Source organism: Peromyscus eremicus, chromosome 5 (genome assembly GCF_949786415.1).
Source record: "Peromyscus eremicus chromosome 5, PerEre_H2_v1, whole genome shotgun sequence".
NCBI classification, from domain to species: Eukaryota; Metazoa; Chordata; class Mammalia; order Rodentia; family Cricetidae; genus Peromyscus; species Peromyscus eremicus.
The window spans coordinates 82,798,881-82,821,862 of NC_081420.1; the positions used below are offsets into that span (position 1 = coordinate 82,798,881).

Genomic DNA, 22,982 nt, shown 5'->3' on the forward strand with positions numbered 1-22,982 from the left:
TCTGGAATGAAACCCTTTCTGAAGCCAAGGCCAGTGGTCCATTTGGAAGTGACCATGGGTGGAGACCTCTGTGGAGGCAGCAGCTCCCCCTCCCCAGCTCTTCTTCTCTGCCACAGCCTGGGAAATGGGTCCACAAAGTCTGTTTCCTCTAAAGCCTCAGTGATGGGGATGTGAAATTAGGTTAGAAGAAAATGGGGGGAGGGTAGGCTTACCTGAGCGGTGATTTCTCTAACAGCCAGGTTCAGTGATTTTGTCCTTTCCCGGAGGCTAGAAGAATTAGAACAGAGCATAGGTCTTCTTGGCAATCAAAGTGGATCTCTATACATGTAAGACACTACCAATAGGAACCTTCCATCACCCAAGGAACTGAAGAGGATCAAGAAGAAGGTGACACCTGGCTGGGTTGACATGACCACGGAACTGACACATGGCTAGGAAGCAGATCCCCCATCTCTAAATATGATTTACTTAGGCTGCCATTAAAAATCTGTCTTCAGGGGCCGGGGAGAGGGCTCAGTCAGCACAGTGACTGTTACGCAAGCATGAGGACCTGAGTTTGAGCTCCTAGAGAATGGGGCAGAACCCACATAAACAAGCCAGGCATAGCAGTAAACATTTGTAGTCCAGCCCTGAGGATATGGAGACAGGCGGATCCCTGTGGTTCACAGCCACCCAGCCTAGCCTACTTGGTGAGTTCCAGGCCTGTCACAAAAACAGGAAGGCCAGGTGTAGCAGCACACACGTGATCCCAGCACTCGGGAGGCAGAGGCAGGTGGATCTCTGTGAGTTTGAAGCCAGCCTGGTCTACCTAGAGAATTCCATGGCAGCCAACACACACAATCTGTCTTCATTTCCAGAGCAGCAATGGAAGGAGACGCCCTGATTACAGAAAACCCGGAGCCCTGTAACCAGCTTCCTAAAGGAGTGGGCCACCAGAGTGGCAGCGAACTGCTGGCATTTGAGTGGGCAGGTCAACAATCCAAGAAGGAAGGAATGCCGGGGCCCCTGCATTGAGCCTCAGTGAGAGCAAACAGACACACATCTCTCATATTTCTCAAGAATAACTAAGTCAGCCGGCATTGCTTTCCTGGGTGTCTATAACCTGTGACCTATCAGGATAACTATGAATGCCCCGAAACATAATCATAAAGTTACTTAAAACACTATGGGACACATTTGCAATGTGTTGCATGAACCTTATAGTCAATTGTGCCTGACATAAGGTAAAAGATTGGACATGCCTGTGGGTCTCAGGTTCTTTTTCTCCTGAGTACTTCTCTTCATATACTGGTTTATTCATGCAATGTCTCCCCAAACTGTAAGTTCCATGTGAACAGCATCCATCTGCTGGGTTCACTCCCTCACGAGAAGGGCTCAGGGAGTAGGCACACTGGAGCAATGAGAACACCCTGTCTAGAGTCCACTGCTCCATAGACTTATGCCTTGCTTATTCTTCCAACACCTCAGGGCAGTCAGTTATGCAGGACTCAGAGCACAAGGCACAGCTCTTGCCCTCAAACACTCATGGCTGCTAGGAGGGCAAGACAGTGTAACAGCTGCAAGGAAGGGGGCTGCTCGATTAATACAGAGCAGTCTGCAAGAGGAAAGGTCCCAGTTTCCAGGTCTATGTGTGTGGGGGGGGGGGGGTAACAGAAAAGTCTTCCACAGCAGCAATAGTAAAGAATAATTTAGAGATAAGCTACCACCAGTAGATGTATGTTAGGGTTCTTCTCCAGCTGTGAGAACTGCTGGGGGATGCTATCATCTCTACACATTTGTGATTTCTGAAGCCTAGACAAGCTGGGGTTGCAAGCTCCTAGAGACTAGGGCAGGCACCTGCCAGCATTCTCACTTGTAACCTGTACCAGATGAGGGGCCACTGGTGAGAGTGAAATCAACCCAAACCCAGATGACGAGCACAGGTGAGGGGCAAGGCACATGGCCACAGCCTCTTCTGAGTCAGGAGTCACCATCTGCCAAACCTGAGTGCACAGATAGGTATGAGAGGAAGCCTGGAGCACTTCAGACCTCGGCTAGATGGAGACAGGACATTGAGGGAAGGTGAATCTGGGCGTCAGCTTATGTGGAGAGCAAGACAGGACAGACCAGACCGCGTGGGCTGCTGGGGAGAGGGGCAGAATACGGGAGGCATGGCTTGGCTCCAGAAGCTGCACTGGCTCTGAAGTCTGCGATCACACTTGTCACCTTCTTCAGCAAGAGTGTCCCTTCCTCTGCCGGGATCACTGGAGTCTGTTCAAATAGGACATTTTTGTTTGCTTGCTTGTTTTGCTTTTTTGACAGGGTTTCACATAGATCAGGCTTGAACTCACAATATAGCTCAGGATGACCTTGAAATCCTGATCCTCATGTCTCTGTGTCCTGGGTGCTGGGATTACAAGAGTGCACCACGACACTAAGCTTTTTGGGGTGCTAGAGGTCAAATGTAGTCCTTTCTGCATACTATGCAGGCATCCTACCAATTGAGCTACGTCCCCAGCGCATCGGCTAGTACCTTCTTAGTCAATGGCCCTCCAAATAATAGAACCTTTGAGCATTTAACAGCACAATAGACTGTGCTGTTGTATTTATATATTAATATATACATATATATAATAGCATAATATATATTCCCAAACACACTAAAAAACTAGTTCATGAATTTACATATTAAAACAGACAGCAGGTTCTCTGAGTCTAAAACTGAGCTAGCCTCAAGGACAGCACCTTTAGCAAATGTCCCATATCCCCAGTGAAAAGCAGGTCAGGTACCACCTTTCCAAGCGTGGTCTCAGCTCGTGGCTCTGGGCTCTGATCTGTCCTAGGGGGAAAATGAACTTCAACTCAAATATCTCAGTGAGAGGAGGTAGTGATGCGGATAATTGAATACATTGTTTTATATCTGATTTGATTTATATTTAATTTATTTAATTTATGCTATATTACTTTTTTCAGTAGATTTATTTTCCTAATTATGTGTTGCTCAGGCTAATATTAACATTAGTTGTATCCCCAGGGGATACACAGAATGGAAGCCATGGCGGGGGAGAAGACTATGAATCATCCATGTATATTGCACAAGCAGGTTTCGAGCTATTTTTAGCATTTCACAGAACCCAAAGTACAACATAGATAGCAGAGGATCTAACAGGACAGGGGTGTCTGAAGTACAGTGAGTCATGTTAACTCCACCCACATGTGATGCTGCTACCACTACCCTGCAGTTCCCAGGAGCAGGAATACCCATTGAAAATACATTATACCAGTTAAATGTTGACAAGGGGTCCATGTATGTCGGTAACAAAGCTTGTTGCCATGTTTCACTAAGATTACATATTGAACATGACAAATAAGAGCCATCCCTTCAGATCTGGGTGTGGTGACTCATGCCTGTGATCCCAAGCACCTAGATGGGAGAGAAAGAAGGATTGGGAGTTCAAGGTCATCCTTGGCTTCATAGCATAGTACAGGCCTACCTGGGCTATGTGAGGTCTTGTCTCAATAAACAAACAACCATAAACTATCCCTTCAGATCAAAGGATGCTGCACTAGGACTCAGTTTAGTCTACCCAGATGTCCCTGTTTACAGAAAGTAACCTCTTCATTCACAACAACTGTCCTAGAAAAAACAGAGTCAAGGGCTGGGGAGATATCTCAGCTGGTAAAGTGCTTTGCACACAAGCAGGAGAACCAGAGTATCACCCACAGAACCAGGCATTTACACAAGCCATGGGGCTGGAAAGATGGCTCAGCAGTTAAGAGCATTGGTTGCTCTTCCAGAGGACCCAGATTCCATTCCCAGCATCCACATAGCAGCTCACAGCTGTCAGTAACTCCAGATTCAGGGTATCTGACATCTCCTTGTCCTTCTGGACAATGCATGTATGTTGTGCATAAACATACATGAAGGCAAAACACCCATACACATAAAGTAAAATAAAAATAAAACATTTTTTAAAGCCAGATGTGGTGGTATATGCTTCAGGTTTAGTGAAGGACCTGGGCTCAAAAAACAAAGCCGGGCGGTGGTGGCGCACGCCTTTAATTCCAGCACTCGGGAGGCAGAGCCAGGCGGATCTTTGTGAGTTCGAGGCCAGCCTGGGCTACCAAGTGAGTTCCAGGAAAGGCGCAAAGCTACACAGAGAAACCCTGTCTCGAAAAACCAAAAAAAATAAAATAAAATAAAAAAACAAGGTGGATAGCTACTGTGGAAAACACCTGAGATTGGCCTCTGTCTGCTACACATACCTGCACACATGAAGAAAAGCAGAAGGAGGGGAAGGAGAAAGAGGGGAAGAGTGGGAGGGGAGGGGGACAGAGGAACTTCCTGTGAGGATACATGGAAGATGGTCTGCAAGTCAGAGGCCCTCAGACTTCTTGATCCAGGACTTTCGCCTCCACTCCAGGACAGTGACATCACGCCTTCCCATCGCCACTGCTATGGAAGCCCAAGAGAACTCATACACATGGGATCCTCAGTTTCTACTAAGATTAACCTTATGTGTTATTCAGGGCCTGCACACTAGGTTGTCAGGGTGAGGCAGGAGAAGCAAATAGAAAGGGGAAGAGAGAGAGAAAGGGAGGGAGGGAGGGGGAGGAAGAGGAGAGAAAGGCAGGAAGGTGGAAGGAGAAAGGAGGGGCGGGGAGAGCTGTTTTTCCGTGCAGTGGTCCCACCACAGACTCTGCCACCCCAGCACACAGCTGTATCCCCAGAACTGCCAGTGTGGATATCTGACTTTTGTACAAAGCTACAGAGAGTGGAATACCCCCAGTCTTCTCTGTCTCCTTTTTCTCCCCGTGGCCCGATTCCACAACCTTCCTGGTTTAGCAGAATTTAGTTGAAGAACGACAGACTATCCCCAACGCAGAGGAGAAATGACAGAAAGGGCACGAGGCAGCTATGCCGAGCATGGAGGCTACTTGGGTCTTCAACTGAACAGAAAGCTGGGCTCCGTTGACATTAACAACCCTGCCAATTACTGCTTAGTCCTTCGGCCTTCCACAGAGGACAAGTGGGTCAGAAAGTGACAAGGGAGACTGCTGTAGAAAACGAGGACTTATCCACTTGGCCTTTTCCCTCCTGAAACCCTTACGTCCTCACTGCTGATAATGTCACACATCACCAGTAGGACGTCCGTGGGACACAGATGACAAAAGTGTCCTCAATTCCTCTAGACTTGGGATGGCTCACTGAGGCAAGACAGGACACAAAAATGCATCAGGACTGCTCCTTAAAGCCTTGTCAGGGGCTGGTTAGCTGAGGCCTGTGCTCCTGGGACAGGCAGTGTGGTGCAATGGACAGAGACACATACCAAGGGGCAGGTGTCCAGTGCCCACGTGCCAGCTTTGGTGAGCACGCCCCCTCTTCTATACACTTGGGTGGCAGGGCTGAGAGCCTGACAGTAAGGCAGACAGAGGACATGTACATCTGTGCTCCCAAAGGTGGATAAAGCTGTCTACAGAAAGGTCTCCTAACACATCACCCAGACACCCAGCATGCCTGTATGGCAGCAAATCATAATTCACAGGAATCTGGCGGCAATCAGATGCATACACTTCAACTAGAGAGAAATATTCAAGCTGATGTCTGCCTTGCTGGCCAGCAAAGGAGAAGAAATGAAAGGGTCGTGGTGAACCAGGTGGGGAAATGCTAGGGCTCTTGAGCCTTCTTCGAGATGCTTCCTCTGTATTTGGAGCACCTTTGTGATCCACCTCTGTCTGAGGGTTTCTATTGCTGTGAAGAGACACCATGACACGGCAATTCTTATAAAGAAAACATTTCACTGAGGTGGCAGCTTCTAGTTCAGAGGTTCAGTCCATTATCATCATGGCAGGGGACATGGCAGCGTGCAGGCAGACATGGTGCTGGCTACATCTTGATCAGAAGACAGCAGGGAGTGGATTGTGACACTGAGAGGTGCTTAAGCAAAAAGAGAGCTCAAAGCCCGCCCTCCTCCCCCCACACTTCCGTCAACAAGGCCACACCTGCTCCATCAAAGCCACACCTCCTAAGAGTGCCACTCCCTGTGAGCTTATGGGAGGCAATGACATTCAAATGACCACAACCTCCTTTCTGGTTCTTTCTCTCTCTAAACTTGAACTAGGATGCCACACTTTATCACCCCGAGTCTCATTCGCAAAGCCCAGCTTCTGCCAACACAGCAAAGTGGTACTGGGATAGTGTATTATAGGATTGTGACTTTTTTTTTTCTTTTTTATGTATTTGATTTTTTTGAGACAGGATTTCCCTATGCATCTATGGCTGGCCTGATACTTACTATGTAGACCAGGCTGACCTTGAACTCACAGAGATCCACCTGCCTCTGCCTCCTCAGTGGTGGGCCACGGACTCTTTTTAATAATATACAACCATACATAAGCTTTCCTTAAAGTATAATAAATTGGGGAGACAAGCATACACACAAGGATTTCCCACCTTCCCTGGAGGTTTTCTGAGCTAGAGGCACCAAGCAAAGAAGCCAATATTCAACTTAACTGGATTTTCTGAACTCCCTTGAACTTGACAGTTTGAGTAAGGAAGCTTTAATCTGAAGCGCTGGGGAAGTGTGGAGTCTAAGAAATTACCCAGCAGAAAGCCAGGTATCTCTGCTTCGGTGGACACTTCAGAGGCCACTCTGAAGATCCCAGGCTCAAAATGCCACCTCTGTGGCTGCTGATTGCCCAACAGCTGGGATGCATTGGAGCCAGATAGAATTTCTGGGTTCCTTCAGTCACTCTCAGGGGAGCCTGGTCTCATGTGCTTTGGTCTCTTTTGGCTAACCTGTGTTTTCTTTATTTCCCCTTCTCTCCCTCCCTTCCTCTTCCCTGACTCCCCTCCTGTTTGGGAAAGTTACAGAACCTTTAGGAAGCAGAGCCATGCTGGAGGAAGTACATCACTATGGGTGGTCTCTAAGGGGTTATAGCCTCACCCTACTTCCTGTTCTCATTCTCAGCTTCCTATGTGTGGCTGAAGTGTGATTGGCCAGCTTCCTGTTGCTGCCTGTTGCCACATCTTCCCTGCTTCTGGAATCATAAACTAAATAAACCCTTATTTTCCTCTCAGTTACTTTGTCATGATTTTACCACAGCAATAGGAAAGGAACTGCAATAGTTCCAAAAGCTAAGAGTTCTCCCTGGCAGGAGCCCTGCATTCCTGGGCACTGCTGCGTCACCACATCCACTTTCTTGGCAGACAGTTGCCTACCTGGTGAGTTCTTAGAGAGCCAGGTGTATGAGAGAATGAAGGAGTGGGAGGGTCGGGAGGAGGGACACCTGGGAGGATGTAGAGAAGGAGGGAGAGAAAGGAAAGGGGGAAGGGAGAAACAGTGGGGGACGTGGAGGAGGGGACAGAGGGAAGAAAGGAAGGGAAGGAAGGAGGAGAAAGAGAGGAAGTTGGAAGGATAAAGAGACTCATCGAACATAGTCTTGGCATCAAGAAACCTCATCTTCCTCCAGGCGAGTTCAGACGCTTTCAGGCCTCAGAGGCCATTGTCCTTAACAAACCAGTCTGGGAGGCAGTGGCAGGGAACCCAAACAGAGCCCAGAAGTGAAGGTTAAGCAACACCAGTCACCACCAGAAGTGGGACACAGACTGGAGACTGCGCCTTGTCTCAGGGCTGCCCTGGCATACTGTCCAATTCGATGGGTAGGTGTCACCTCCCACCACCCCTTGGGTACAGTAATGGGACAGGTCCTTGCACCTGGCTGTTTCCACACACCCTCCTTAGGGCTCTCTGCCACACCTCCCTGATTCAGGGGTCTGTCTTCCAATGTCAGCCTTACTGTCACCCTGGGTCTCCCCACTTCAATAGTATGGATTTGAGGGGCAGAAGATAACTGATTCTGTTTCCAGTCAGTTGTGACCCGTTGACTTTTACTAATTTGAATCTCACTTACAAGAAGCCCTAGCCCAGTCGTGGGTCTCTGACTTCAGTGTGATGGGGATGCCCAAGGCACCTTGGGCAGCACCCACACCCCCGCTCACTGTCTCACCACAGAGCCTCTGGGCAGTCAGCTAAGGAGGGAAGAGCCACAACAGGCCTAGCTTCTGCCTTCCCAGCACCCTCCCCAGCCCAGCTGTGCTACGGAACAGTCCAGGCTCTCCAAGCGCAACGCAGCCAGATCTGCTATAAGCAGGGATTGGAGTGTTTCACAGTTTACGCCAACAGTTTGTAAAAAGATGCGACATGTTTCTTCCAAATGCACAACCAGAGACAGGTCATCCATGAGCTGCCAGAACACATTTCACACGAAGCATGAAAAGTCCCAGGAGCTAAATGATGAAGAACTCACCCACAGACCGACGTAAGCAGCCAAGCATCTCTGAAGCATGCCAGGAAGCCTCACACCAGGCTGCTGTTGTTATTACTACAATTACCCTCATCTCGATGTACAGGGAGCCAGATGCATGCTAGACAAGGTCCCAGGCTGCCCTCCCCTGGAGTGTGAAGCACAGCCGGGGAGGTGCAGCTGGCAGTGCTGCAGAGTAATGAGCTTGAATCACCACACCCCTCCTCACATGCCAAGCAGGCGGAACATGCATGCACAGATGTAGCCCTCGGAAAACAGTGGAAACCATCACCTCATTCTTCTATCGCTTTTCCCTTCCTTCTCCATCCCTGTCCCACCCTCACACCCCAGGCCCATCACCTACAGAGTTAGTGGAACCAGCCTGGGATGGAGTGAGCATCAAGGTCCTTCCAGACTCCTCAAAGGAGGTCTTGCAGGACAAAGGACAACTGCGGGAGCCTGAGAGATGACTCCGTGGTTAAGGGCACCTGCTGCTCTTGCAGAGGACCTAGATTCTGTTCCCAGCACTGACATGGTGGCTCACTGTAACTGCCTGTAACTCCAGTTCCAAGGACCCAATACCCTCTTCTGACCTCTGTGGGCACCAGGCATGCATGCAATGTGTGTATACGCTGGCAAAACAGTCATACAGATAAATTAAATACATCTTGAAAAAACTTTTAAGACAACTCAGAGCTTGTTTTCAAGCACTGGGGGTTGAGATTGCAAGTAAGACCCTAACTCTTTTCTAATTTAACTTTTAATTAGCATGTGGTATTTTCATGCATGCTTAGCTTTGGTCATTTCTCTTCACCCCAACCTGCTCCTCATGATCCCCCACCTTCTAAACGTACGGGCAGGAAGGAAGATATTCCCCAGAGGCACCTGTGTCCCTTCCTCTGGCCATCAGATTTTGGCTATCAGGAGTCTCATACTGGGAGAAAGGAAAGGTTAAACCAGCCAGAGGGAATTTGTCCCCAAGAAAGATGTCACCCAGTTCTGACAACCTGTCAGACCACGGTGCAAGAAAGACTAGAGCTGAGAACTCCAGTGGGTTCAGAGGGGTCAGTGATGGGCAGGACGACATCTTGACCAGTACTGCTTAGCTATGCACACTCCTGTCCTCTATAAACATAAACCTCCTGTAGGACCCTGAGGATGGACTTGGGGGTCACTGCACCTTCTTTATTCCTCTTTCCAACAGGACCACATTGAATAAACCTCTTTCTGCTTTCATTAATATCTGTCTCTTTAACTGCCCTACTGAGGACTGGTGCTGGGTGGCCAAGGCCCACACTCTGACCCTAACAATTCCAGTAAGACTCTCCCTGCCCCCCTCCACTCTCCGCTGGAACCGTTCCACCCCCACACTCCCCTTTCCATGTCCATGGTGTTAGGTTTGGGCCAGGAGCTAATCAGATCCTGCCAGTCCACAGCAGCCCCTTTTTCATGACCGCTCTGAAGGAACTGGCACGTCCCCTACCAAGAGTCCTTGAATCTGCAACCCTTTAACGGACCCCCCCCCCAGGTACCTGATTCTGGAGAAGGGCAGGTGCCATAATTCTCATTTCCCCAAAGGAAGTCTACAGGGCTGGGTTACCAGACTCCAAGAGATCAGAGAGCTAAAGGTGGCACATGCCCACCCCATAATACCCGTTAATGAAATGCACTCCTGCCTCTCACATTCTCGGGCTCACACATTCCTTCCTTGGAATGCAGGAACCCCTCCCCTCCCACTGCCACCCAGGAATTAGCCTCGGCCTGGCTGTGGGTCTGCCCTGTAGACTGCTCATCATGTGAGGTCTTCCTCTGAGACCTACAGAAGGGTGCACATGCTGCCACGTGGGCCCAAACTGTCCTCCAAGTCCCTGCCATGCTGCTGTCTATGTCTAACAAATCTACAACCCTAAGGGACAATCACCTCTCCTGTGTCACATGGACTTTATTGCCCTCTCCACATCCATTCCTTAAAGCCTCTTTTGCCTCACTCATGGGCAGTTTCCAGTTTCCTGACCTCTGCCCACTCTCTCCCACATGAATACACATATATGAAAATTAGAAGCTAGGATCCACATACAAGAGAGAAGACCTAGTGTTTGTCTTTCTGGGGTGTCAGTTGATGTAATATTTTCTAGTTCCTTCCATTTCTGTACACATTTTAAAGTTTAATTTTTCTTTACAGCCAAATAAAAGTCCATTATCTATGTGCCCCGTGTTCATTAACCACTCATCAGCTGATGGACACTTAGGCTTATTGCTTTTCCTGGCTACTGTCAACAGAGCCACAATAACCATGGATGTGCAAGTATCTCTGTGGTCGGAAGCAGATGCCTAAGAGTGATAGAGCTGGGTTATTTGGGCATTCTGTATTTAGTGTCTTGAGAAGCCTCCACACTGATTTCCACAGTGGCGCCAGTTTGTGCTTTCACCAGCAGTGAATGAGGGTTCTGTTTTCTCCACAACCTCACCAGTGTTTGTTATCATTTGTGTGCAATGGGCCTGACATTTTACATGGCTTCTGCGTGTCTGTGTCCTGTCAGCCTCCTGGCTGGTGACTTCCTGATCGTCCTGGTACTTAAAAGTTGTCTCCTTTTGAGCTCCTGACAGTTGATGGGTGCTGGAGAGAAGTCAGTTTCTTTAGAGGTGGGGTCTCCCTTAGGTTGCCCTGCTCTGGTGGATGACCCCATATCCCATACCCATGTGTTATACAGGCAGACCTTACTGAATTTAGTGGGTTATAAAAAAATAAAAATAAATAAAAAAAAGACATGAAATTGGGAAGGGGACACTGGAAGGGATCCAGGAGGAGTTGGAGGGGACAAGTCAGAGATGAATATGATCAAAATACATTGCATGCACTATGAAATTCTCAAAGAATATTTTTTAAAGCACTAGATGCCTATCAGGCCTTGGCCAGCCTCATGCCAGCAGAGGTTCCCTGAGCAGTATCCTCAGGATGCCCCTGCTCTTAGGGAGTTCCTGTGTAGACCTGGCATGGTTCATCCACGGAAGGCCCCTGCCCCCATCCTTGCACTTGATGCCAGAAGGCACCTTGTGTCTGCAGCTGGCTTCCAACAGCGCTGTCAGGTTTGTGGGTGATAACAGCTGCCATGTTGATCTAGCCAGGTGTGGTGATGAATCCCAGAACTCATGAGGTGGAAACAGGGGGATTGCCACAAGGCTAGCTGAAACAAATAAGTCTCCCTAAGCAGTGCCATTCTCAGTCCCCAAGTCAGCCAGAAATCACAGAATGAGGATCCCCACAGGGAGGGAGCATAGTAACTCAGCAGAGTCCTGAACCCAGACTGGACATCCTCCATGCCCATGCACAAAGCCCTTCTCTCCCACATGTGTAAGTGTGTCCTCCATGTGTTTCCAGAATGAGAGTTAAACCCTGGAAGAGCAACAGGTAGATTAGACCACTTAGGAGGCAGAAACAGGAGGATCCCAAGTTCAAGGCTAGCCTGAGCTACCCAGAGAACTAGACGCCAGCCTGAGGTACATAGTGAGACCTTGTCTCAAAAACAAATTAGTTAATTAATAGAACAACCTAGTAGATGTGTATATGTGTATTTCACAAGCTCCTCATAATGTAAAACAAAGACTCACTTGGTGATAGGTTTGAGAAAACAGGAATAGCAGTTTATCAGTTTTCCTCTTCTATTACCACCTTGGGCAAATTATCCATTTTTTTAATTATTAACTTTCTTAAACTTCTTTTCACTATCTGTAAAGCAGACAGCATAACTGATGTGACCCACAAAGTGAAGCTCTGCCCAGCACCGGCATTTGGTGATAATTTGGTGATTGCTGAGCCAGCAACAGCAGCAATAAAAGTTCATTCATCCCAGGGACCCTGATAAAAACACTGCTTAAGCTGCCCTCTTGTTGGTTGTTTGCTTGTTTGGGTTTGTTTTTCTGTTTTGGTTTGGGTTGGGTTGGGTTGGTCTTTTTTTTTTTTTTTTTTTTTTTTTGATTTGGGAATTTTTGTTTGTTTGTTTGTTTGGTTGGTTGGTTGGTTTTGTGTGTGTAAATGAGCAGAGAGAGACAGAATGTGATTGAACCTGGAGCTCACCAACACAGCTAAACTGGCTGGCCAGCAAGCCTCAGGGATCCTCCTGAGTCTGCACCCCCAGAAATGGGGTTATACCACACCAGATTTCTCTGTGGGTTCTGGGGGTTCAAGATCAGGTCCTCATGCTTGTGCAGTAAATACTTTTGTAACTGATCATCTTCCCAGTCCAGGTCACATTCTTTTGATGACACACCCTGTCCCCAAGTCACACTCTTCCAATGTCACACCCTGTCCCCAAGTCACACTCTTCAATGTCACACCCTGTCCCCAAGTCACACTCTTCAATGTCAAGCCCTGTCCCCAAGTCACACTCAATGTCATACCCTGTCCCCAAGTCACACTCTTCAATGCCACGCCCTATCCCCAAGTCACACTCTTCAATGTCACACCCTGTCCCCAAGTCACACTCTTCAATGTCACACCCTGTCCCCAAGTCACACTCTTCCAATGTCACGCCCTATCCCCAAGTCACACTCTTCAGTGTCACACCCTGTCCCCAAGTCACACTCTTCAATGTCACACCCTGTCCCCAAGTCACACTCTTCAATGCCACGCCCTATCCCCAAGTCACACTCTTCAATGTCACACCCTGTCCCCAAGTCACACTCTTCAATGTCACACCCTGTCCCCAAGTCACACTCTTCCAATGTCACGCCCTATCCCCAAGTCACACTCTTCAGTGTCACGCCCTGTCCCCAAGTCACACTCTTCCAGTGTCACGCCCTGTCCCCAAGTCACACTCTTCAATGTCACACCCTATCCCCAAGTCACACTCTTCCAGTGTCACGCCCTATCTCTTAGCAGTGGAATCTGTCTCTCTCCAGATAACTGTCTTCAGCAAAAGCCAATGTCAAAATCTCCATCCAACTGACCCCCAGACGTAGGAGGGAGGGGGGAAGGCGAGACAAGCTCGCCCCTCAGAATGATGGAAACTGCATACTGCAGAGGGGACGACGCTGGCAGCTAGGGATTGGGGGGACTGGATGCCAAATAACTCCCACTGCTCAGAACTGACCCTGCAGTGAAGAATCAAAATACCTCTAGCACTTCCACCAAGCAAACAGACTGCCAGAGAAGCACCCGTGGACCACGGCCGGCAAAGTCACCCCAATAAACAGGTGAAAGGGGCCAAGGTGGAAAATCAGTTAGAAGGTCACCAATACCTCCTGAGGGTTTCAGGTGGCTCCACGCGGAAAGGAGCCTGGCTGGCAGAGGTCAGGGTCTCTCCCAAGGCCTTGCTGACTTCCTGCAGCTGGCCCGGGGACAGCTGGGCCACCAGTGGCGTCAGGTCACAGCCCTGCCCCTGGGGCAGTGTCTCCTGCCCCTCCAACGCTTGGCTCAGCTGCTGTTCTTCAGCCTCCAGCGCAGACATCCTCGATTGCAGAGCTTCGATTTCCTTCTGCAGAGAATGGGGGAACAGATTTCATCCATTAACCCTGCTCTGCTGATAATGACTGGGTTAAATGAGAGCAGGCCATATGCACCACAGTCGCGAAGCCCACCCCCACCCTTCCGAGGCAGGCGAATTCCAGAAGTTTGCCGAACTGGAAACGCCATGCCAGCTTTACGTTTCTGACGAACTGGCAGAAGGACAAACATTCCCTCCTTCCCAAGCAGTAAATACGGACAGGTGCTAGCCAAGGTTTTGACTTGAGAGAACCCAGCAAATGATATATCACTGGCTTCGCTTCTGATGGGCAAGTCAGGGCTCTAGCCACTCACACCAAACACTGAGACACCAGCTGTGGGCCAGGAGGGGAAAAGGCAGCCTGCTCCCAAACACAGGAACTTGGGATGCACAGAAAAATAGGAACCTTGGCTTGTTGGGTCAACAGGATTCAGAGAACAAGGTGCTGTCAAGTCACGGAGTCCTTCAGAATGTTGGACCAATTTAATTCCCAGGATTAGTGAGACGACTCCATCAGCCCAGAGCTGCCATGCAGGCATGAAAAGCTAGTTCTGATGCCCAGAACCCATACAAAAGCTGGGGATCCACAGAATGAATCTGTAACCCCGGCATGGGGTGGGGGGAGGCAGAAGACAGGAGGATGCCAGGGACTTGCTAGCCAGCCCAATCAGTGAAGTCTAGATTCAGTGAGAGACCCTTTGTCTTGCTAGGCAGCCAGTCTAGCCCAATCAGTGAAGTCTAGACTCAGTGAGAGACCCTGTGTCAAAAACTAAGGTGAAGGGAGACTGGAGTAGATATCAGATATCAACTTCTGTCTTCCACATACACGTGCACACACATACACCTGTGTCCACATTCAAACACACACACACACACACACACACACACACACACACACACACACACACACACAATTTGCCCTAATTTATTAAGCCGGAATCTAAGTTAATCCATAACCATCATCTGTCTCCAGGCCAAGGAATAAACAAGCAGCAGGTAATTGAACGCAGTGTGAGCTCAGTGCTGGGCAGATAGTCATCTCACTGCGTAGGAGTCTGAACACAACACCAGACTCTGCTAATGGACACGCCCCCTGTTCCCTCACTGTTCCTAGCTGATAAGAGTACAGCTTAATTCCCGATATCTCCCTATCTCCTGAATGTTCTCTCCACCCACAGCACAGATTCTCCACAGCCTCTACCTCCTGCACCCACCCAGGGAAGAGAGAGAGGGATGAGCTAACGCTCCCTGAGCATCTCTCTAGCCCACCATCTCAGTGTGTGCAACAAATGCTCACAACTGACCACTCTGTGTCCACCTCTGAGACCCACACTCATTTTAGTTTGTTGGTTTTGGTTTTGTTTCTTAGAATCAACGTCTCACTCAGTAGCTGGCCCAGGACTTCTCTTATAGCCCAGGCTTGAACCTACAGCAATACTTTTGCCTCAGCCTCCCTGTACTGGGAAGACAGGCTCCGGTTTCTCTAAACTGTAGTAAGAGAGACATAACAAAAGACATAGCATCTCTACCATTTTGCATGCATAATTCAGTAACGTTAGGCATGCACACAAACCATGCCAGCATCCTCACCGTCCAAACACAAAACTGTCTCCATTAAACACTAACTCTCCATCCCCCTACCCCCACCCCATTCCCACCCCTACCCCCACCTCATTCCTACCCCTGCCCCCACCCCATCCCCACCCCTACCCCACCAATCTACGTTCCTACTCGAAGATTTCTTCTAAGTAGAGTTTTACAGTATCTATCGTTCATGACTGACTTACGTGGCACAACACAATGTCCTCTACATCCACCTGCACTGTGCCCTGTGGCACAATGTCCTTACAGACCTTTGCACCCACTCCACATTCTGCTTACCCACCCAGCGATGGACACTTGGGCTGTCATTGACTGTAGTAACTCAGATGTCTCATCTAGTCTGTGCTTTCATTTCTGTTCACGTGTGTAACCACAGCAGGATGGTTGGGTCCTAAGGATTCTATTTTTTAGTTTTTGAGGGACTGCAAACTATTTTCAGTGATGATCCTACATATTATTCTTTTGTTATTTTTTTCCATTTGTGTGTGTGTGTGTGGTATGTGTATGTGTGCATGTGTGTGGGCATGTGTGGGTGGAATGCCTATGCATGTGGGGGGGGGTGCATGTGGAGGCCTGAAGTTGAAGTTAAGAATCATGTCTGATGGCTTTTCCACTCTATTTATTGATGCATCCCTGATGCTGTCAGCCACTGCTTCTCACAGTTCCCGGTTTCTGCTCCAGGCTCCAGGCTCAAGCAGTCCCACACCCCACCTCCTCTTCATCCCAGCCCCAGGACTACTTCAAGAACTTTCGGAGCCCCTTCCCAGCTCTGGTCTCATCTTGGATCCTTATTCAGCATTCTAGCCCTGGACCTTCTCGGCCAGATGTCACCACTGCTCTGTGCCAAGCATGGCTTCCATGCACCTGCTGGTCATTACAGCCTTGTGCCCAGGCCAGATGTAAAACCATGTCCCTTCCCAGAGTCCACCACGGTGGGAACTCCCACAAAGCATTCCCAGACCACAAATCTGTCCTTATCCCTCAAAGGGGAGCTTCTACAGGTCAATAATGGGAGGAGACACTGGCTGCCACAGTCAGAGAGCAGAGCCAGTCCTGAGGCCAATAATGCTGGGCAGCTGCAACCCTGTTATGTGCAAAAGAGATTCCTCTGTGCCTTCCGGCCACTCTATTACTTCTGCTTTGAGACCTTGCAAAGCAAAGGCCCACTTCACAGCATCTGATGTACATGGATAAGAAAAGGGCCACTCCTTCTCTGGAAGATTCTATACTGCTCACCTGCAATTGCTGTTTCTCTCGAATAAGCCAGTCCCGCCTAGTGATGGATGCAAGCAGGCTGTCCTGGGCAGCGGTCCTTGGCTCTCCTTCAAGTGGGGCCTCTAGGTCATCGATGCCAGCCCTTCAAGTAACAGATATGCATTGGAATAGGTGTTATGGAATATTAATTTAAGATGTGTTACATTTGTTTATGCTGTGGGACATTTGTTTAATGATGCAAAGATGTAGCCGTGCGGTGGTGGCGCACACCTTTAATCCCAGCACTCGGGAGGCAGAGGCAGGCAGATCTCTGTGAGTTCGAGGCCAGCCTGGTCTACAGAGTGAGTTCCAGGAAAGGCACAAAGCTACACAAAGAAACCTTGTCTCGAAAAAACAGAAAAAAAAAAAGATGCAAAGATGTGTTGCATTCTTTTATGCTGCGTTTAACTCTGTGAAGCTGTGTTACTTTGCCTGTCTAACAACTGATTGGTCTAATAAAGAGCAGAATGGCCAATAGCAAGGCGGGAGAAAGGATAGGCGAGGCTGGCAGGCAGACAGAATAAATAGAAGGAGAAGCCTGGGAAAAGAGGACAGAGGATCGAGAGAAAGGAGAAGTAGAGGAGGACATTAGGGGCCAGCCACCCAGCTACATAGAAAGCCACGGAGTGAGAAGTAAACAAAGGTATACAGGAACAGAGAAAGACAAAAGCCCAGAGGCAAAAGATAGACAGGGTAATTTAAGTTAAGAAAAGCTGGGTAGAAATAAGCCGAGCTAAGGCTGGGCATTCATAAATAAGAGTAAGCCTCTATGTGTATTTCTTTGGAAACTGGGTGGTGGGCCCCCAAAGAGCAAAGAGTGAAAAACAACCAACTACACAGAGGTGTGGAGAAACAGACATCCTCAGGTCTACATGAACTTCAAGAGACTGCACAAAGCTTCCCCAGTCACAGGGATGAAGTCCCTAACGTACATCTCTGTTTCAACTACAGTCTGTCATGGAGACGGCTAACCTATAGTGTCCAGTTCCCTTTCTGCTGCTGTGATAAAACACTCGGACCAAAAAGCAACAGAGAGAAGGAAGCAGTTTATTTCAGCTTCCACCCTCAGTAGTCAGCTTTCTTATAGAACCCAGGACCCCTATCAATCTCTAATTAATTAAACGAATGCCCAGCTGACTTGTCTACAGCCCAATCTTATGGAGGCATTTTCTCAGTGAGGCTCCCTCCTCTCCAATGACTCTAGCTATGTCAAGTTGACATACAACCAGCCAGCAAGTCACGTACACTCCAGCACTTTCCAAGACACCCCAGGCCATAAGATTCCCAGGAAGTTCAGACACCTGTTCCCCTTTCTGTCACATCCTACCCTCCCCCATGGGGAAGTCCCCTAAGGGGCTTTTCCCAGGATGGCATGGGACAGGAAGAACACAGTTCACAGAGGTCACGGCCACAGTGAGAACTTGGATTTGCCTTTCTCTGGCTGTGTCTTTGAACTACCCTCTGAACCCCATGGTCCTCCTCATACTGGACTGCCTGGAGAAGGCAGTAAGACAAACCTGCTCTTGGGGCATTTTCTGGAGTCCTCCAACATCTTAACATGTGCACTAGTAAACTGAACACTGGACCTGTCTGGTGGACACACTCCTACACAGGATGAACATGAATGTGAAGACAGCGGCACAATAAGCCTCTTCTGTGTCTAACAGGTCTAAGGCGCCCTCGGCTGTGAAAAGAGGGTACGAGCCCTTCTCCAGGCTCTGAGCTGCTACATGCTCTTCAGGCTTGACTGTGAATCTCGGAGGGAGACACAGCTCCTCTTATGCTGATGTCCCCAGTGCCCAGCACTGAGTCAGGACTCAGCAGATACCTGCTGGGTGGCTTAATGAGCTCATAGCCTTGAAAACGGAGAAGTCATTTCTCTCCTGTCTCCTGCTGCTGCATTCGCTCATTTCTTCCCTTATTTCCCAATTTCCTCGGTGCATGCCGATATTAGAGTTCCCTGAATTTCTTGAATCGATGCCATCTGGGTCGAGGTGGGAGCTAGTGTAGGAAGTCAACGCAGAATTGCAAAATCAGCTGCACAGAGAAGCCACAGGTGAGTAGCTGGGAACTAACGCTACGCATGATGGTTAATCACATCCAATACTTAACCCATAAGAAAAGCCCTGTGCTTAACTAACACTCCTCTATGTGTCTCTCATACTCCTACTCTTGGGACAGCAAAGAGATCCATGGAGAGCCAGGGGTGGCCCCAGGACACATCCCTCAGCTACGAAGCAGGGACAGGTTTCCATCTTCCATGTTTCTGGTCCCCAGAGTCTCCCTTCTGCTACACACTCTTTTCTGTATATTCGTTAAGTCTCAATATGTGATCCCTCATGGCAGAGCAAATTGGCATCACTGCTATAAACTAATCAGTATGTAAAATGAGCAGACCCCTCAGGGGAAGATAAAAACCTGCAGCAGCATGGGGTGTTGCTGCTTGGTGCTAGCAGGGACCCAGGGTGGGTGGGGGTGTCTAAGATCTAAGATATTACTCTCAGCCTCAGGGGTTCAGATTAGTGCCCACTAGGACCAGCCCTATTGTGGGGAAAGCTTCCTCTTTCTGTCTGGTTTCTTGCCCATCGATCATTGAAGGGATGAAACCCGCCTGTAAAACCTGATCACGAGCCACAGAGAAAAGCATGGCTGCAGAATGCACAGACGACATCTTTATTCCCTGCTAACATCTTGGGAGTTTTCCTTCTGTGCCCTGGATACTCGTTCCAATCTGAGGGTCACCGGGCCCTGTGACACTACAGTCTGCCATGGTATCCACTTGAAATCAAAGGCTTGTATGCTTGAGAGGGAAGAAAGGAAAAGCAGGCAGTCCAGGGTGGCATGCTGCCAGCCTATACTTACAGTTTTGGTCCCATCTCAGGGGAACAGACAAGCAGCAGCTGTTACATCTGGACAGTGCCAGTTTTTCTATCATGGTAAGACTGGAAATCCTGCCTGTCCTTCATTTTTGATCTTTGTCAGACTCTGCTTCCATGTGTTTTAATTTATCCTCTGGGGTAAGGCCTCTGATAAAAGATAGGGCACATGAAGGTCATTTGAAGCCAGAGTGTGGGCCATGAAGTGAGGACTGTGTGTCCCACAGGACAGTGAGCATACTAACACCTGAATACAGAGGACATTGACTCCATTAGTCAGGGAGCTGCTGTGACAGCAGAATAGGGATCCAAACAGCAGGCAGACCAAACTGTGAATCTGACCTATGGTTGGCATCCCAGAGTGACAGGGCTATATGAAAAAAAAAAATCAGAACTTCCCCCAATGGCTGTGCTATCTACCCAGGATATTCTAACAAAGTGGAGAAGTGGATTTACCAAACTGTCAAAGAACAAAACCAGAGGCAGGAATCTCTGAGTTCGAGGCCAGCCTGTTCTACAGAGTGAGTTCCAGGATGGCCAGGGCTACACAGAGAAACCCTGTCTCAAAGAAACCAAAAACCAACCAACCAAACAAACGAACAAACAAAAAAGCTATCTTGAGCCAAGGAGCAGTGTCCACCTCATCCAGGGACTGGCCCCATTACTGAGCAACAGAGATTAACACCAGGAAGACAGTGTGAGGACTGGTGGCCATTGTTAGAGCATGCAGTGACCTCCAAACCCCAGTGACTCGGGTGCTGATATAAACAGTTCGGGGGGGGGGGGGGGGGGCAAAAGCCACAAGCTTACTTAAGAAGTTGAACAGTAATTTTCAAAATAAGTGACAATAAAAATTAAGTAGCTGGTAGACTCTGGAGTTATTTACATCCCCTTAAATACTACTCTAAACTTTCATAACCTGAGATGTTGAGACGCCTCCTCCTCCTCCGGCCAGAGTGACTGGGAGGAGGGCCTCAAATCTGATGATCTCTCATGACATAGCCCTGGCCGTTTGAATATGGGAACATACATTGCTTTCATCAGATTCTCATAGAAACACTTGATCCCAGAAAGGTAAAGAGGTACTTATTTGAGTTACTAATTCGTGTTGAAAGCTGGCCATGTTAACAAAACTATTTTATTTCTGCAGGAAAAGTCCCCAGCGTTTAAAATAGCCTTTTTCCCCTGGACTCAAGGCCAAGCTCCTGAGAAGTTTGTGTCCAGGTCCCCCTGGTGGTCACTGTGAGGACTGCAGGAGCTACTGTCTTCCTGGGGAGCCTTCCAGATCAACTGGCCCTGGTGAAGACAAACTTCTCAGGCCAATGAGCGGCTGGCACATGCAAAGACAGAATTTAATTATTAGCAGAGCAGCTACGTAACCATGCCCATGTGCTTTGTAAAAATGTGATATAATGAAACAGATATCAAGTCATTTTCTAGCTACGGTAATAGCAGGACCGGTGAAATTGACGAAAGAAAGAGCCATGAATAAAATATAACAAAAGTGAGGAAGACAGAGTCCCTCAGTTTCTGAGTAGGAAGTGTGGAGGTTCATCCTCCAGCTCTCCCCCCACCCCCACCCCCACCCCACTCTCTGTGTTCACATACATGCTTGTGAACCTATATAAACATGTATACATATGGAACTCCTGCAAAAGTCAGTTGGAAAGGTAAATATAGTGCAGTCCTCCTCTGGGGACAGTCATCCTTCAGAATGAGGGGATATTCAAGGCAGCAGATTGAAGGCTTCGGACGAGGACACTGTCACTCAGGATATTCTAGGAAGTCTCAATGAGATGTGTGACTGACAGGCAGAGGGTTAGGGAGATGGTGGCTTTTCTTGAAGGATGAGCAACCACTGGTGACTGCACTGGGACCGTGAGAGATCACAGACTCGAGCGAGGTTCCGCTGTGTGGGAAGCTGGTGCTGGTGCTGGTGCTGACCAGTTAGATGCTGGGCACTGGTGAGCCTGCACCACAGAGGCTTTGGGAGTCCCACTCAGAGCACAAGGTCCATCCTGAAATCCCAGGAGCCCCTGACTCCAGCATGAGATTTCTCCTTACTGCTTTGTGGAAGGTGGATGAGGTCCAAAGGTGGAGTCAGAAAATCCAGCAAGGCAAGAGGCTGCTGCAATAACCCAGATGGAAACTGTAGGGAGCGGAGGAAGGTTTGGGATAGAGGTTGGAAAGGTGAGTGGGGATAACAGAGATGACAAATGAGCAGAGCTAGCACCCCGTGAATTAGAGGGTCACGGAATGAAAATCTGAGGTGTTTCTGAGGTAACGGAAGGCAGAAGTCATGAGACAAGGCATCTGGGAGGAGGAGGAGGAAGAGGAGGAGGAGGAGGAGGAGGAGGAGGAGGAGGAGGAAAGCAATAATAGATTAGTGGAGTTCCTCCTTAAAGACAGTGGGTCTGGGGAGGTGACTTACTACACAAGCCTGAGGATCAGAGTTCAGATCCCAGAACCCACACAAAAGGCTGGCAGACTTGGGGGCCCACTCATAATCTCAGCACTCAGGAGGCAAAGATAGAGGGTCCCCCAGGCAATCTGGCTGACTAAACTAACCAGAATCAATGAGATCCAGGTTCATCAAAAGACCCCACCTCAATAAAGTAGAGAGAAATCAACTTTGGACCTCCATATGCACGCACACACACATATGCACCCACACACATGCAAAAATACATACACACATGCACTTCATACACAGGTACACAGGTTAAAAAAAAATAAAATAAAAAACTTTAAAAGAATGTTTTGTCAAGGTTTTCCAGAGGAACAGAAAACAGAATTCATGTACTATAAGAGAGGAATTAGATTGGTTTACATGCTAGAAGCTGGCTAATCCAACTACGGCGGCCTGCATGCTGCAGAGACAGAGGAACAGGAGCTGCTCAGCCCACAAAGCTGGACACCTCAGCAGAATCAAGCCAGAGCTGGGAGCCTGGAAGCTCCCTGGAGAGCTGTTAGCATTGAGTCCACGTCGTCGAAAGGCCAAAGAAGCTGGAGTCTGATGTGAGCAGAATAGCAGCGGCCACACATGCACAGAGAGACAGGGAAGGCATGAGCATGCATGCAGCCTCATCCTCAGCCTTCTTTCTTCTCCTGATAACTGTCCCCGGTGTCAATCACCTTGGGAATTGTCCCCATAGCCCCATGAGGGTGGTTCACCGGTCTGAGACATCTCTTAATGCAGCCAAGTTGACAGCCCAAACCAACCATCATTCATAATAAGCTTAATCAAGGCAAGGATAAAAATACAGTACCTCTTTAGGGATAAAAAGATGACGTTAATAAATGTATTATTGACCACAGGAAGCCCAGGGTCATCACTCTACAGAGAGGCAAGTGCTAGGGAGGAATCCTCAGAGGACTGGGATTTGTGCAAAATGATGTCTGGTGCTTATGTCTGAGACACCGGAAGTATGCAGGATCCTGCAGAGGTGGGGATGTCAATGTGAGGATACAGGGAGAGAGG

At 48.7% G+C, this 22,982-nt stretch overlaps 1 protein-coding gene across 1 annotated transcript in view; it reads right to left on the reverse strand.

The window, feature by feature from the left end:
• Disc1 (DISC1 scaffold protein) overlaps window positions 1-22,982 on the reverse strand; it is a 177,559-nt gene that overhangs the window by 120,308 nt on the left and 34,269 nt on the right. Inside the window, exons 6-8 of the mRNA XM_059263044.1 lie at window positions 16,608-16,728; window positions 13,525-13,760; window positions 213-267 (exon numbers count right to left, since the gene is read on the reverse strand). Of these exons, the coding sequence (XP_059119027.1) occupies window positions 213-267; window positions 13,525-13,760; window positions 16,608-16,728 (412 nt within the window). The remainder of the gene's footprint in view (window positions 1-212; window positions 268-13,524; window positions 13,761-16,607; window positions 16,729-22,982) is intronic.